Here is an 18,667-nt window from a genome sequence, read left to right on the forward strand (position 1 = left end):
GCGCACTCGAGTGGGATTGCTACATTCACACCTGCCCAAACGAACCGCACCAAGACAGAAAACGAACTCTAGTGCGATTCAACCGAACTAAATAAGGCAGGTTTGAAAACACCCTTAGATACTAGTACTTATTCATTACATACTAGTACTTATTTATTACATACTAGAACTTATTCATTACATACTAGAACTTATTCGTTAGAGACTAGTATCTATTTAATAGACATAGTGCTTATTAATTAGATACAAGTACTTATTAAATAGATACTACAACTTATTTAAAAGATACTAGTTCACATTTATTAAATGCTAGTACTCATTTGAAATGGTTCTAGTAAAAAAAAAGTATTTCACTAGTAAAATGTTCAATTGAACTCTACTCTTCAATTTGGACTAGTCAAAACATAAGACGAGTAAAACAGCAGAACTGACTAGTAAAATAAGAATGGTTACTAGTAATAGTTATAAAAAAAGATATAGTGTCTTATAAATAAATACTAGTACTAACGAATAACTACTGGTATCTGTTTAATAGTTACTAGTATCTTATGAATTGGTACCAGTATCTATTTAATAAGTACTAGTATCTATTAATGAGGTACTAGTATTTAATTATTAACTACTAGTACATAAAAAAATTTACTAGTTCCAGCTGGAATACATATAGTCAAAACTGAATAGTTGATATCTCAATGACAGATGCCATAGAAATCCATTTAAAAATGTTTAATCTGTTACTAGTAACAACAGAATAGTTACTAGTCAATATTAAAATAAGTATTAGTATCTAATAAATAAGAGCTAGTATCTATTTAATAAGTACCAGTACCTAAACAGATACAAGTATCTAATGAATAAGAACTAGTATCTAATACCCAAGTAAAATATCTAATACATAATTACTAGTATCTATTTAATAGGTACTAATATCTAATGTATGAGTACTAGTATCTAATAAAAAGAACTAGTGTCTAATGAGTAAGTACTAGTATATTTTTTAAAAGGACTAGTATCTAAAGCATAGGTCTCAAACTCAATTCCTGGAGGGCTGCAGCTCTGCACAGTTTTGCTCCAACCCTAATCAAACACAGCTGATCCAACTTATCAAGGTGTTCAAGACTATAAACCATTGAGCAGGTGTGAGTTGGAGGTGGTTGGATCAAAACTATGCAGAGCCGCAGCTCTCCAGGAATTGCGTTTGAGACTACTGATCTAAAGAATAGACAGTAGTGTGTAATGAATAAGCACTAGTACTTATTGGAAAAAATACAAGTATCTTAAAAATAAGCACTAGTAACATGTAAATAGATACAAGTACAGGTTATAGATTAAATGTCAAAACGGCTTGCCATAGTAGTCCCGGGTTTGTCAGATCTAGTTATGGTGGTAAGTGCTGCAGGGATATTCTCACTCGCTCGTCACGAAATAATCATCGGAACGGAAAAAAATAAGTGAATTGTTACAAGGTCTGGAAGCTTTCATCGTTTTCCAGTTTTAGAATCGAGTGTACACCCTCATCCCGCATAGTACTGAGCAGCTTAGTACAGAGAGAAGGCATGAAGACGATAAAATAGACAGTCGAAAGAGAGCAATAAGATCGTGAGAGAAAAAATATATAGATATATTTATATATATTCACCTGCACTTGGCAGGAGGTTAGCATTCAATCGTACTTTCCTAAAATCCCGAACCCAAACATACACACACACAATCCTCTGCCCTGTGCGTCCAACCTGTACACTGATACCAGAATATCAAAACTAGTCTACAAGAAAATACTTTCATCTTTTACATCTGCAAAGTAATACTCATTGAGAGAGAGAGATATATATAACCTTCCATGTCATTAAATCTTAAGTGCCTTGACTACGTTATTTATTAGTAAATGTATTGAGGAAACGATCAACTTCTCTCTCTCACACACGCACACACACCTAGACTGGGGCGAATATGCGACACCCAATCAAATATGAATATACTTGGTGTATAGATAAATGCTATACATCGTCCTCGCTTCATCAACGCACAGTCACACACACTTGCCGCGCTCGTCTTTCCAAGCGAACGCAGTTTCCAGGTAGTTCAATTCAGCTTACATAATCATTAAATCGTCGACCCAGTTCCGACACTAAACTCACACCTACAGACAATCTTCATTAACTCTGATTAACTCTCATACCACAGAAAAGTTCTCCTAATGACCCTGAGCCCTGACCGAGAAGATTCACACAAATCAGACGTGATTAACTGGAGATATATAAAGCAACAGAGAGAAAGCGCTCTGTTAGTGTCAGCCCTCGAATGTGACTCAGGGAGCCCTTTACAACAGTCTCGCAAATATGACTATTATTGTTATTATATACACAGTGGAGATACATAAAGACCGTAAAAAAGAGCAATTAAAATGAGTACGTGTGGCAAGGTAAGGCAGTTGTGTTTGGTTTAGAGGACACGATGTAGGCAGTGGCTAGTGTGGTATTTAACATGGTGTCCAAAGACATGCAAGAATAATAATGATAAAAACACACCATTGCAAACATGGTAGTATCTACTGTTTAGATAACAACCAGCAAAAGAAAAAAAATGCTGTAATTATGCAGTAATTGGACTGGTTTGAAGAACCTGCCTGTGCCAACACCTCAAAATCTCAAGGTTTGCATGTACAACCATTGTTACTGTTTACAAGTGTTGAGATAATAAATTATCCAGCATGTTGCTATTAGAGTTATCACAAAAGTGAGCTTTGTTTCTCAGTAAAGTCATGTAAAAACCCAATAAAGTCATCCAAATCCAAAATTAAATCTCCCAAAGCCTGTCAAAAAGATAACAGGGTCATATTTCACGTCCTCGCTCTTATATATATCTGACAATCATGACAAATTGCTTTAATATTATTAAAGAAAGAAAAAAAAACATTTAAAAGAAAGGTTCACGCCAAAATGAATTTACTCAACATTTACTCTTGCTCAAGTGGTTCCAAAGTTTATTGTGTTGAACACAAAAGGAGATATTTTGAAGAAAGCTGAAAACCTGTAACCATTTACACTACCTAACAAAAGTCTTGTCGCCTATCCAAGTTTTAGGAACAACAAATAATAACTTGACTTCTAGTTGATCATTTGGTATCATAAGTGGCTTATATGAAAGGCAAAAGCCTCTAGATTTCGCTTATTTTACCTAAATAAAATTTGATCATGCCTTGATTTTTAATGTTTTAATTAGAACAGTAAGGTCTGACTACTCTGCAGATCTCTCGCACACACCCCCCCATACTGAATGTAACCCCAAACCATGATGTTTCCTTCACCAAACTTGACAGATTTCTATGAGATTCTTGGGTCCATGCAGGTTCCAATAGGTCTTCTGCAGTATATGTGAAGACTGGGATGCAGTTCAACAGGTGATTCATCAGAAAAATCTGACACTTTTCCAAATGATCAACTAGAAGTCAAGTTATTATTTGTTGCTCTTACAACTAGGCTCAATGACAAGACTTTTGTATGGTACTGTTCATCCTTTGTATGACAAACAAATAACATGGAAGCCAATAGTTCCAGCATTCTTTGAAACATCTTGTTTTGTGTTCAACAGAGGAAAGAAATTCATAAGGGTTTGAAACAAGTAAAGGATGAGCAAACGCTGACAGAAATTTCATTTTTGTGTGAACTATCCCTTCAAAAGTTTAAGTGTGTATAAGAAAAAAGATCACATGATCATATTAATTAGCAATTAAAACATTTTCTTTCGAAAATATTGAAAAATGACCCAACCATTGTAACGCTTGTGTGAAATGTACTATAAATGTAAAATAAAAATAATGCTAAAGGATTAAAATAAATAAATAAATTCATAATAACTTGTGATGGGTAAAGCTAAAATTAAAAAAAGCTGAAAATAGAGAACTGGAATGCAAACATGGAGAAATACATAACCTATATGATTCAAACATATGATTTTGCAGTGTAAAAAAAACAGCTGTAAAGCTCTCAGTTTTCATGCTTCCAATTTCCTTTGTGCAAACGCACAATTAGCTCACAGCCTTTAACTTTACACATCTATTACTATAACCAGCCAGGGCTGCAGGGTCTCCCTCTGCTAGATTCTACCTTAAGCCACAAGCGCTAATATCAAACTCTATTTACACTGATTGGAAAAGTAAGAATATAGATACTGAGTCTTATATACAGAGGTTAGCTGTGTGGCAAGCACTAATTGCAGAGGCGTTGGGTAATCAGCCAATCACAGCACAGGCAAATAACAGTAGAGAAGACAGCCATTGCTCAGCGACCTATCAGAGCTCTGGAGGCAGAGGAGAGGGGGCGGAGCTGCCGTCTCATTGGTTAAGTGGCGAGGCGAGAGAGGTGAGTTAGAGCTGTGTGCTTGCATTAGTATTTTAACCCTGTGCATTTAAAGGCAGGAGGTGAAGAGACAGGACATCAGCAGTAGTGGACAGCGCTTTGGGGAACATGCAGAGGTTTAGAACAGGACCGCGCACTCACACACTCATCCTACACATGCAGGGTAATACTGTTGGCTATTGGTGATACAGTAAAATATTACTGTATTTAGATGCCACAGTGAAAAATAACATCATGAAGATGTTGCATTCTTGGAAGAATGCATGGAAGATTATTGTTGCCATGGGGAAAAAAAGAAATGATTTTATTTGAAACTCTGAGCAGAAAAGTTGTTATAATATTTAAAAATGGCAAATTTACTATTACCTTTGATTTGTTGATTTCAAAATTAATTTTGCACAAATTAATTTAGATATCTAGAGGGAATGAAATCAATTTTGTGAAATTTAAACTCACTATTACGAGTTTATAAATTGCTATAGCAAATTTGCTTGAATTGTTATATATTATTAATCTTTAGTTATTAAAAGTAACTAAAAAGTAGAATTGTATTCAAAGTAGATGTATCAATTCATCTATCCTTTATATAGAACTACATTTACTTTGAATACAACTCTACTTTTTAGTTTCCACAACAAAATAAACAAATAAACATTTTTTTTATAATAAACAAAGATATTTTTTCACAACTTAAATTTTTCCCCCTGCAGTTTAGAAATTCAGTCATTATTGAACCAGAATTACATTTACTTTGATTACAAAGTTTATATATAAACTGCGAAATGTATTTTGCAATTTATAAACTCAAAATTGCTAGAAAACGTCAGAATTGTAACTTTATGAATCTCTTGTTCTATAAAGTCTGAATTTCTAAACTGCAGGGGAAAAATGAAAGTTGTGGGGAAAAAACTTTGCTTTTTATTTAAAAAAAAAATCACTTTTTAATAGATTATGTTGTTGTGGAAACTAAAAAGTAAAATTGAATTTAAAAGTAAACAAAACATTTTCAGTGAAAAGTCTAAACCGCAAACTGCGGAAAAGAGCAAGATTGAAAACTTCAAAACTAAAAAAATATACATTTCCAACATTAAGAAGAGAAGTCTGAATTATATATTACAGAAGCCTTGAACCACAGGGTGAAAAAAAAGTAAATCTTGGTGGCGAGGGAAAAAAAGAAAACTTATCTCGTTATAACGAGATATGTCGAAATAATGACTTAATCGTGTCATTAAAATGACATAATATCTCATTATAAAGACAATATCTTAGTTGTAAAGACATAGTAAAGTTGTTATTTCGACATAATTGTGTTAATTTCTATATGAGCCAATAGATGGCAGAATAAGACTGCAAACTGCATGCTTTAAGTAAAGCCTTTAAGGTTCCGAAATCAAAGCTTTATAATGAGAATTTACCAGGCAAATTCAATTATATTGGCACTGATGTGTTTACTTGTTGTTTCAGATTAATCTTTTGTCCTTAAATGTAACCTATAAATAGCCGTGAAACACTGTAGGCGTTTATTAGCCTAGCCTAGTAGTAGTTTTCACAAGACATGATATTCTATAATTAACTGATTTACCAATGCATCGTTTTGTAATGTTTTAACTGCCAATATTGCATCTTCATTTATCATATTTGGTTTATATGTTAGTCATTTTTTTATTGATGAGACTATTAAGAGAACATTTTGTTTTTACATTTATTCACCTCCAAATTTGATTCCATCTGTCCAGTGCTCCATCATGCCCGACTCTAAATTTGAAATTTAGGGTGGGTCAAGTGACTTTCCATCACTGAAGTGTTACATTAAATTAGTTGTTATTTTACAGTTACAATAAGACGTTTAATTATGGAAGCCCTGAACCTCAAGATGAAAAAGCAATCTTGGGGGTGAGGGGAAAAATAGAGAGAAAACTTACCTTGTTATAACGAGATTTAATGTCGTTATAACAACATAATTACGACGTTAAAACAACCAAGATTGTTTTTTTCCCACCTTGCTGGTTCAGGGCTTCGGTTATATACAATATAAGCTGAAGATAGTCCCAAAATAATTCAGAATTGCTTTTTAATTTAAAAAATAATAATTCAGAATTGTGAAATAAAAACTCACTACAATCTTTTCTCTTTTATACTCCATGGCAAAAACAAGATCCCATAAGTACGTCCTTCTAAAACACGAAAAACCTAACCGAAACACCTATGGCACTCCCTAAACGATCTGTAAATGACATACACACACACACACACATACATACATACAAACACACCACTCACAAACTTCGTCCTGGAAACTCTGTATGTGTTTAAGGTGATTGTCCATACATTCACTCCACTCCACGCTGTGTGTCTGAGCCGCAGCACTTCTCCTGACGGGGGTGAATCTGCTAGGTGACCTGCCCGCCGAACACCTCCAGCACCAGAGGCGTGAGCTGCATGCTGTGCTCGGGCTGGAAGGAAAGTGAGCGGTACTGTTTGGAGTGCTCTTCGTTCAGGCTGCGGAGATCTGCCAGCTTCTGGATCATCTTAGCATAAAGCAGACGCCCCCCCGGGTGATGTGCACGGATGTAGGCCTGCAGAACCTCAGATACCTTGTCCTGCAATGCTTCCACTCGCATGTGATCCTGCACCCCGGGCCGATCTGTGGACACACAAATATAGATTAACGAGAGTCCAAACTGAAATCACAAGCAAGATTTTAAAGCTGCAGTCTGGGCAATGTTTGGTGTGTGTGTGTGCTAAATGAAGACACTCAGCGTCTGTGTCAGCCATGGCGCGAAGGCTGCACCAGAGCATAGGCGTGTGCTTGATGCAGAAGTGTAAATCAGCCTTTAGGAGTTTCTAAACTGCAGTTGTGAAATATACACTTGCAATTAAGAAAAAAGTTAAAAACTGCACAATTATAAATGTCAGCAAACATCAGGGTCCAAGCGCAACCCATTAAGCAATTGATGATGAAAAGCCATCAAGACTGATGTTAAAGAACTGCTTTAAACTGATGTCAAAATCTTAACATGGTGTTGTTTTAATGTAATGTACTACACTGTTCCAATTTACTATGACCTTTTATGGGAAGCTGCTTTGACACAATCTACATTGTAAAAGAGCTATACAAATAAAGGTGAATTGAAAAATTGAATTGAATGTAAATCAAATGCTAAACATTTGGTTTGCATAAACCATTTTCACCTAATTACCAATAACAGGGCTGTCCAGCTTAACTTAAAATGTTACAGCTTTGTAGTGAATTCTTGACTAAAATTTGATATGACATTGGGAATTGGATCTTTGAAAATGTAATGGGCTACATGCTCATCTAGTGTTTTTTAGCAGATGATAAACTTCCGGTGAACGCTTAATGTGACGATCTTCAATTTCATAAGGTTCCTTTTACAGCATCAACCGTGTAACCATTAGTGTTGTCAGCAGGTGAGCGCAAAAACTTGATTGAAAATACAGTGGTAAAATAAATGTTTTTTAGACCTGGCGGGGGAACTAGAATTTATTGCAGTGCTTCTTGTTTGGTCTGATACCCACTTAGTATTGTATATCAGGCTGTGAAGATCACTGATTTGTAAAGAATCAGACATTAAACGTGGCAATTTTATAAAGGAAAGACAGTTCACCAGCCATGCTGAGGCTGATTGACTGAAATAAAAAGTTTGAGTGCTTAACGAGTCTTTCCATAGAAACGACTCCCTCTGGTGGACAACACTGATACAGCAAGTTGTAGTTGAGCAACCATTTTGCGTGGGCAAAATAAAAAAGTTATCTACTCTTAAACCACTAAATGGATATACACAAAATTTGGCATTTATCATCAATAGACAATACTGACAAAAAAAATCTAAAAAGATGTATAATTATTCAAACCATAAATAAAATATAAGATAATTAACCTTGCAGCCACTAATTTTATAATTCAGAAAGTCAAAACAATGATACAAATTTAGATTACAGACCAAAATCTAACTGTGAGATTAACAGCGAGAATAAACCTTTGAATAATCATATAGTTTAAAAAATAAAAATAAAAAAAAAATTTACTATATAAACTACTAACTGACAACTTTATTTGTTTGCTAATTTTCAATATACATTTAGACAAGATGTAAATTTTGAACTAAATTTTAAAAAAAAGTCTAAATGTTTTTAAAGTGTTAAAGTCTGTGTACTGTTTGGTGTGTATGTGCTCTGACCTGGAGAAAGCAGGCAAATGGCCATGAGCAGCACATGTTCCTCTTCATGCAGGTTGAGCTTTTTTAAGCCCACCTGAAATTTCACCAGAGGCTCCAGCAGCTCCAGAGTGTGTCCAGCTGCGCCACAAACACACGCACACACAAGCGAGGAGGATGACATTAGGCAAATGACTAACAAAGATTCACAAGATTAATATAATACTTGCATGTTTAGCTCGACATTTTTATTACATTTAAAATGGAGTAATTATCATTATCAATTTTTATTTATTGAGACCCAATAAATGTCATGAAACAAAAACAATACTTTCATAATTTGATACCATATTTGAGATATACGCTAATCTGATACTAATGTTAATTTGAACATATACAGAATTAACTTTGAGTTAATGTCTCATGAAATCTTACGAATAACCAAATGTACAATAACATGCATGTGAATGACTATTTCTCATGCATGTTTTTGTGAAATGTTTATGCCACAAAAACATTACTTATGTTTCACATACACTTTATTAGGTACACCTGTCCAATTGCATGTTAACACACATTTCTACTCAGCCAATCACATGGCAGCAACTCAAATCATTTAGGCACGTAGACATGGTCAAGATGATCTGCTGCAGTTCAAACTGAGCAACAGAATGGGGAAGAAAGGTGATTTAAGTGACTTTGAACATGGCATGGTTTTTGATGCATGAGGGGCTTGTCTGAGTATTTCAGAAACTGCTGATCTACTGGGATTTTCACGCACAACCATCTCTAGGGTTTATAGAGAATGGTCAAAAAAAGAGAAAATATCCAGCGGCAGTTCTGTGGGAGAAAATGCCTTGTTGATGCCAGAGGTCAGAGGAGAATGGCCAGACTGGTTTGAGCAAGAAAGGCAACAGTAACTCAAATAACCACTCGTTACAACCAAGGTATGCAGAAGAGCATCTCTGAACACACAACACATTGAACCTTGAGGCAGATGGGCTACAGCAGCAGAAGACTTCACCGGGTGCCACTATTGTCAGCTAAGAAAAGGAAACTAAGGCTAAAATTTGCACAGGCTCCTCAAAATTGGACAAAAGAAGATTGGAAAAACGTTGCCTGGTCTGATGAGTCTTCATTTCTGCTGCCACATTTGGATGGTAGGGTCAACATTTGGCATCAACAACATGAAAGCATGGATCCATCCTGCCTTGAATCAATGGTTCAGGCTGGTGGTGGTGTAATGGTTTAGGGGACACTCTGGGCCCATTAGTGCAGTGTATCCATCTTCTGATGGCTACTTCCAGCAGGATAATGCGCCATGTCATAAAGCATGAATCATCTCAGACTGGTTTCTTGAACATGACAATGAGTTCACTGTACTCAAAAGGTTTCCACAGTCACCAGATCTCATCCCAATAGAGCATCCAATAGGAATGGGAGATTTGCATTATGGATGTTCAGCCGACAAATCTGCAGCAACTGTGTGATGCTATCATGTCAGTATGGACCAAAATCTCTAAGGAATATTTCCAGTACCTTGTTGAATCTATGCCACGAAAGATTAAGGCAGTTCTGAACTAGTATTGTCGGTGTACCTAATAAAGTGGCCGGTGAGTGCATAAGTATGTTTGCATTACATTGCTTTACTTTACTTTGAGTTTAGAGACACTATAATTGTTTAAAAGGTATAACCTGCAATTCACTTTCTGACCAACCCCTGACAAAAAATAAAAGGCAAATAAAATGATCTAGTCAAGATACACCTAATAAACAGTATAACATCGTTCAGTGCTATTTTAATACATTTATATACTATTGTTGTTATATTATGAATTAGATTTCATTTATATTTTGAGTTTAAACTTTGGTAATTTCATAAAATTTTATTAATTAACAATTAGTAATTCGCTTCAATGTATTTATATTTTGGCTTCTGCTGATGTGCAGAGCTGCGGCCCTCCAGGAATTGAGTTTGAGACCTATGATCTAACACATTATTTCCTGTTATTTTAAATAAAGCTCATCTATAATAACACCGCAACCATTGCACGGCGACATACCACACTACATCTGAGCTTGAGTTTATATGTACCTTTGGTAACATCATTGACGCAGTATTTAAAATCAGGTCCTCCACAGCTCCAGCTCATGTCCTCCAGACTAAAGGACTGGTTGGATCGGAGCATGATCACTTCTATAGCGCTGGACTTCAGCAGAGCAATCTGATCTTCAGCCGTCAGCTCTCTGCAACACACACACACACAGGCGTCAGTTTTGGCTCATGCTGGACTCTGTGAATGGCAGATGTAGAAGGAGTGGGTGTCTTCAGTTCAGATAACATGACACTCCTATGGTTCCCACAGCAACACGCGCTCCATAATGCATATGTATGTACACACATTCAGTGGATGCTGGGAAATACATGGAAAAGCACTGAGAAACGTACAGAGAGTGTCAGTCTAGAAGGTCAAACCTATTTTTATGTTCCTGAGGAAATCAAATCTGATGGTAGTCTTGTCAACGTTTACCTTTTGGGTTGAAAAAAGATGGAACTTCCCCAAAACAAGCATGGTTAAATGGAGAATAATCAGCCAAATTAACAAAACGTTTTCATTTATTGACATTGAAAATCAGTGTTATTCCACCATTTGTTTTTATTTTTATTATAGATTTTTATCTTATTATTATTTTATTGTGTTGTCTTGTTACTGCATGCAAAAAAACTTTAAAATGACATTTAAATTTTTATTCAACAATAAATGTTGATAAATCAATAAATGATTTAAGTGTTTGCAGAATACAGTGGTCCCTCATTATTCTTTAGAGTTTTAGAGTTACGTTCTAAAATAACGCGCATCAGGCAAAATCCACTATGTAGTCAGCTTTATTTACAATTATTATAGATGTTTTAAGGCTGTAAAACCCCTCACTACACACTTTATGCACTTTTTTCAGACAGGCATTAACATTTTCACACTTTTCTCTCTTGTTTAAGCACTCTCAAACCTTCGTAGAAAAATAAGTCCAAAACCATTTGATCTTGGTTTTTTATTTATTCTGTAATTGCACCCTACAGCCGCATAACTTCTACCTTCCTTTAGCATGTCCAGAACTTCCACATTTATTGCAATGGTTAGCATCTTCCTCTGCCTTTAAGTGCGATCGTAGGTGCCGTTGACAGGGCAGAACGTTTCGTCGTCATTGTGGGGAGAAAACTTGCAAACATACTGCACTTCAGAGTCACACTGCAAGCAATGAAAGATTTGTGTAAATTTCGCAAGCTGAACGCATTCTGTACTGTACAGGAGACACGGCACGGAGGAGATTGATTGACAATGGTCTACAGCCAGTCAGGACGCAGAACACAATGCGCTGTAGAAAAAAAGTAGATAAAATTACACACGAAACTGCGAGGCCACGAAAAGTGAACCACGTTATAGCGAGGGACCACTGTAATGTCAAAATGATATCATCTCAAAATAAGTGTCATAAAATAACTGATCGAATTAAACTTTATTATATTTTACATGATGAAAAAACATCTTGCTCACAAATTAGTCAAACTTAATGGTTTGAACAACAAACTATTGTTATTTTGGTGCTGCTCTGTCATCCTTAAATAGAGTCTTTTATTATGTCATCAAGTGATTTTTGCTCAAAGAATAACATTTTTGATTTCAGAAATGTTGCTATCTGCTTGTTAAGTGTGATGACACACGAAGCAGCTTCCGGTTCCAAGCGCCATATCATACTGTATGGGGAGACTCAACAAATGATAAAGATAAACATTTACAAAGCGCTGTAATGCTTCAGTAAAAATCATGATCACAATATATATGTATATCCATGCCTAATATCTAGGGCCAGACAGAATCTGCTGACATTTTTTGCTTTTTCTGCGCAGAATTTTGTTCAAAATCTACGGATTTATGCGGAATGATTTTGGGAGCATCATAACTAAAACCTTCATTCATTCATTCATTCATTTTCTTTTCGGCTTAGTCCCTTTATTAATCTGGGGTCGCCACAGCGGAATGAACCACCAACTTATCCAGCATATGTTTTATGCAGCGGATGCCCTTCCAGCTGCAACCCATCACTGGGAAACACATACACACCCATTCACACACACATACACTACAGACAATTTAGCCAACCCAATTCACCTGTACCGCATGTCTTTGGACTGTGGGGGAAACCGGAGCACCCAGAGGAAATCCACGCGAACGCAAACTCTACACAGAAACGTCAACTGACCCAGCCGAGGCTCGAACCAGCGACCTTCTTGCTGTGAGCACTACCTACTGTGCCACTGCATCGCCAACTAAAACCTTAATATATTAAATAAAAAGTAATACCTTTTTTACCTTTTATTTAATGTTTACAATGCAAATCCAATTAGATCCATCTTATTTGGCAAACAAAGCAAGTCTCTAGTATAATATATCCACTAAAAGACAAAAAATATAACTTTACAAAGTATATTGTGCATAAATCATACAAATATTTTCATATTAGTCAATAAAATTACTAAAATAAATAAAAAAAATGAATAAATATAAATTTACACACATTTACATAAGTAAATAAACAGAATCAATGATGGACTAAAAATCCGGAATTCTGCGCGCACAGATTCTGTGTGGGCCTACTAATATCCTATGGCCAGAAAATGGTGTATTTTTAATAAATTGTTAAAAATTGGTGTCTGTAAGTAAGAGACTGTTGTCTACTGACCATGATGTTCATACAAAACTCATTTAATATGTGATACGAGTAAAAAATGGTCATAAATGAATAATATTCCATACATTACGACTTAACAAGTGGATAATCTACTGTTACACTGAATAACATATTACTGAATGCCTTCCGAACATCAACGTCAAATTTATCATCTATGTTCATCACAAAATGTTTTTAATGAAGTAACTGTATTGAACCATTGCTCTAATTTTCTTTTTATAGTCAGTATTTTATCCTTAAAGGTCTCATGAAATTAAAATAAAGTTAAGATGTTAGTATCAGTATTGTTAGTTTTTAGGATATCTATAAGCTAGTGTGAGCCAAAACTGTGACAAAATTTGCATTTAGAAGGTCTAAAACTGATATAAACAAGTAAAGCTTGTAGTTTGTCACTTCAGCCCAAATGGATCAACGGTTATATTCACGTCACCTCACACTACAGTTTCTCATCACATCATAACCAATCAAATGCTCTCTAGTATCTGACATGCCCCGCCCCCTTCAAGACTCTTCTCATTTGTTTTTCACTTGATGCGCTTGAGCTCAACCACTCTCACTGGCAGAGCTGTAATAAAACAAAACACTATAGGCAGTTTTTTTTAAGGGGAGGAGCTACACTATGCCCCACCCTCTCTCCGTGTTTCGGTTGAGATTACGTCAACAATCAAATAAAAATGCATATTTCAAAGCCCTTCACAATCCTTAATATTTTGTAAAGTTTTTGGAAAACTCTGTACATGTTTTCTAGTGTTGTATGGTAAAATTTAACTCTGATTAGGTTAATCTAACCAATGCCTGATCTACTGACAAATAAAAGTAACAGACAAATCTATAAAATATAAATAAATAAAATTCACACAAAAATATATTCAAAGTTAAATATGATTTTTCAGTTCAATAATTGCAATTCAGTAAATAAATCCCCTCTTCTTCTTCGATTCCTTTTAAAACCAAGCCTTAATTTCTAAAATACTGCATTGACACACTCAATCACCCAATCTAACTTTACCTAAATCCAGGAATCATCTTAGCGAAGCCGATGACTTTTTGAATGCTGTAAGAAACCAGATCGGCCAGATGAGGAAGCATGGAGAGACTGGAGCCATCCTCCTCCTTTGAGTCGGGACTGGAGCTCAAGCCCTGCTCCTGGTACATCATCAGCAGGTTACTCAGATTCATCTTACGATCGCCTGACTCTACATATGCAAAGACAAACACAAACAGAAACATTACCAACAATCCATGTTGTGTAAAGTAGTAACAAATTACTAATACTCAAACTACTGCCAGCAAGTAGTTTTTCCTCAGGAATTGTACTTTACTGAGTAGTACTGTTGTTTTTCAGAATGTTGACTAAAGGATTTACACTCCAAACAGATGCTAACAAATCACCAGAAATGTGATATCTCTTTGACTGTACACAAATGGAACAAAATGAATGAACATTTTGTGCAGGGCTGATAGAAACGTTGGAAGGCCAAGGGAAAAAAGCAGAGTCACTGGCAAAGAACAAAATCATCAGGCAGATTACATCGAGATACTGGGCTGATAAAGGTGTCCTGTTTGCAGATTAACGCAAGTGTTATCTCCCTCTTGTGTCTATTCCAACATCTGACAACAGACTTACATAATACAGAAGGATAGTGGATTTATTATATTCAATTATTAAGTAAATAGACTGGAGAAAAGTATAGATTTCATTTGCTGCTATTAAAATGCATTATGAACTTTGCCTGCACAATAATCATACTTGTGGAGTTTATCAACCATGTAAACTATTTTTAATATGTGTATTCATCATATTGAAACCTTTTTAATTAGGTTTTGTTAATAAGTCATATGTAGCTTGTATTAAATCAGAGAAATGTACAGAGAGTGTCAGTCGATAAGGTTAAAACTTGTCCACGTTTAACTTTTTGGTTGGAAAAAAGATGAAACTTTCCAAAAACAAGCATCATTAAATGGATTTAATAAACGTTTTAAATCAGGGTTATTTCCCCATACACTGGTTTCTTAATTATTTTGAAGTGAACACATTGGTATTGTGTTGTCTTTTTTATTAATGTATGCTTTCATTCATTTATTTTATTTTCGGCTAAGTCCCTTTATTGACCTGGGGTCGCCACAGCAGAATGAACCGCCAACTTATCCAGCATATGTTTTACCCAGAGGATGCCCTTCCAGCCACAACCCATCACTGGGAAACTCCCATACACACTCATTCACACACACGCTCATACACTACCCAATTCACCTGTACCACATGTCTTTGGACTTGCGGGGGAAACCGGAGCACCCGGAGGAAACCCAGGCAAACACGGGGAGAACATGCAAACTCCACACAGAAACGCCAACTGACCCAGCCGAGGCTCGACCAGCGACCTTCTTGCTTTGAGGCTAACGTGCTGATGCTTACAAACGACATTTACATTTTCCTCAAACACAATAAAATCTAGAGCAATTGAGAAATTTCAAGTGGTCTCTATTTTTACCATAGCTAAATTATATATGAATAAGGATTTATTTCATTCATTCCATTTGGTGCCAATGCATAAAATGCATCATGTACATTATCTTGTGGATTATATAATTTGATAATGAAATTGCAATTTTTAATTAGATCTTTTATTAATAATACATATGCAGCTTGCATTAAATCAGTGTTGCCTTTCCTGCATGTTTACACAGGTAGATGAAACTGCTTAAGCCGGAGCTTCACACAAACCCACTGAATCAGTGCACTATTCTGCACTCTCACAAATGCCTTCATTACAATAAACAAGGCTGTCAACACATCTGAAGAAATCTCTTTTTTACACTTTACAGAGTGAAAAAAAATGGCACATTTTCATACAACACCAGCAGTCATCATTTAATGATGTATTATTCAGTTTTCACCATAACCAGCAGTCAGAAAATGAACCTGAATTATTAAAAAAAACCCTAACCTTAGCAAATCCATCTATGGAAAAAAGATTTCACCCTAATTTTTGTGTGTTTGGGGGTCCCTTATAATAAATCAATCATAAAATGTGCTCCGCCCTTGGCTTGTTGCCTCAGGGCAACAATGTGCAGTTAGGGCCCTAAAACACCAAGGTTTTCTGTATATTATTAGATGTGAAGTACATGTGAAATGAGGAACAAAGCCATAAACACATTAGAAAAAAAAGTTTTAATTTAACAAACAATAACGACTAGTAATATTTCATCCAACACTAGCATAAATGGTTTATTGTGTGTTCCTATGCGGTACCGATTGAATGTACTTATTTACCAATGTTTATTATTCACTGTGGAAACTCAAAGTAGTTGGTGGTGAATGTGAAGCAGAGGTGGGTGCCATATTTTGTCACTTGCCTATGAGCAATAGTATACAGTAAAACAAAAAAATACATATTATAGTGATAACTATCCATTTCTGCACATTTTCATCCATAGGATGTTATTGTTTTTACAAATATTTTACTGGACAATGTTGCCCTGAGGTAGCAAATGAAAAAACACCAGTTTAGTAGAAAGATAATAAGAAATAGTGTCTTTTCTCAATCAAATATGTTCTTCACATACCCAGGCATATCACACATATTTTAATATAAAGATATTCAAATTTAAACATGTTAAAAAGTAAAACTTATCATACGTTCTGCTAGCAGTGTGCTCAAGCAGGCTATAGTTCCAAAAATGGCTCTTTTGCCTCCAGAAAAATGGTCAAACCCACACCCACCTCAAATTTCATTGGTCACTTATTATAAGACTTTTTTTGTGATATTTTATTTAAACAATTTAAAGAGGTGTTTTTTGGGCAAAAAAATGGTTTGTATGCCATAGAGCAGTGGTTCTCAAACTTTTTTCATCAAGTAACACCTCAGAAAAAAATGGTCTCTCCAAGCACCACTATAATGACGAGGCATATTAATTACTATTATTAAGAATATTTATTATTGTCAGCCACTTTAAACATTATAAATAGTTTGAACATTAACTGTACTGTGCTTATAGGTTAAAAAAAAAAGTCAATGTTTAAAATGTTCTTGAAAATGGTAGGCTATAGTTCTTAAAGTAAAAAGAAAACTGCTGTACTTAAATGTAAAGTATTAACAAACAGTAACCTATTCATCAAAACCTGCAAATGTTGCTTGGACCTCATAAATCTAGGTTACATGTCATCATATTCATATATAAACCATTTTTGATACATTTTGAACTATGTTGCATGTACACATGACCTATTTGTATATCTTTGAACTCTAAACATTTACTTGTATTTTAAAATAAGTAATTTGGAATTATATATAAATAAGAAGTTAGATCTGCTGACGATGAGTCCTTACTAAGTCCTTTACAGTGCGTTTATCAGAACAGGGAGTGCTTATATGCATAAATACACAGCTTGACCAATTCCTACATGATTTATCCATTCATATGTGCTGAATTTTCGTGATTTGAGATCTCATCTTAAGTGGACCGTGGATTTGTGTTAACCGCACACAGAGACTAACTTAATTAAGATGTATTCTAGCTCCAAGCTTTACGCAAGGCAAAGTTGCTTGAGTCTAAGTTCTGTGTAATGCGACAATTAAATAACATCCAGATAAAATAGCCTAAATCTGAGGTAACAAATTATTCGAAAGCCATGCTGCTTTACAAAACAAATAACTTTATATATCGAAAACACACATTATTTTACACAACTACTAACACACATTTAACACATTTGTGATAATTATTTTACAAATGATGCAGCATGGGGAGATTCCCAAGTTTGCAGTAACTGAAATACCAGCACAACAGCACTGGTGTGCAACAGGACTTCTCTAGCGTGTATCTGCTCCGCAAGTGCCGCTCGCCTCTTTCTCTGGCTCTGCGCTAAAGCGGGTTGATTTTTAGCATCTGTTGATGCGATGAACTAAAGTAAACATTCTAAGCACACTAATGTGATCGTACACTTCAGGGAACAGCCGGTGATAATAACATCAGTGTAATCATTCACATCAAAAGGTTAAAAGTGTGTTGTTCTTTTTTTTTCTTTCATTATTCAGTATTTCTCCACATACTAGAAGGAAGCCACAGTTTGAGAACCACAGCCATAGAGGGTTAAGTGGCTATAAGTTCCATCATTTGCAATTTTGAAAAAAAAAAAATATTTTACTGGTGTAAATGGCATCATTTTGTAGAGAAATAACGAAAAATAGGCTATTGGTGACTAAACTGAACAGGGCATAAGAAAAAGGAACAATATATATCTATAAACAAACAAATGAAAGTGTAATTCACTATATACAACATTTATTATAAGCGTCACATCAAAACAAATTAAAGTAAAACGGAAATCACCCGCTGCGTTATACAACAACTCACATGCCTCTGCTTAAATCCAACTAC

At 35.3% G+C, this 18,667-nt stretch overlaps 1 protein-coding gene across 1 annotated transcript in view; it reads right to left on the reverse strand.

Annotated features, from left to right (window-relative positions):
• Positions 1 to 5,320: 5,320 nt before the first annotated feature.
• Positions 5,321 to 18,667, reverse strand: part of vdrb (vitamin D receptor b) — a 48,414-nt gene continuing 35,067 nt past the window's right edge. The window contains exons 6-9 of the mRNA XM_056460180.1: positions 14,295 to 14,481; positions 10,632 to 10,783; positions 8,561 to 8,677; positions 5,321 to 7,002 (exon numbers count right to left, since the gene is read on the reverse strand). Of these exons, the coding sequence (XP_056316155.1) occupies positions 6,749 to 7,002; positions 8,561 to 8,677; positions 10,632 to 10,783; positions 14,295 to 14,481 (710 nt within the window). The 3' untranslated portion in view covers positions 5,321 to 6,748. The remainder of the gene's footprint in view (positions 7,003 to 8,560; positions 8,678 to 10,631; positions 10,784 to 14,294; positions 14,482 to 18,667) is intronic.

Source organism: Danio aesculapii, chromosome 6 (assembly GCF_903798145.1).
Source record: "Danio aesculapii chromosome 6, fDanAes4.1, whole genome shotgun sequence".
NCBI lineage: Eukaryota > Metazoa > Chordata > Actinopteri > Cypriniformes > Danionidae > Danio > Danio aesculapii.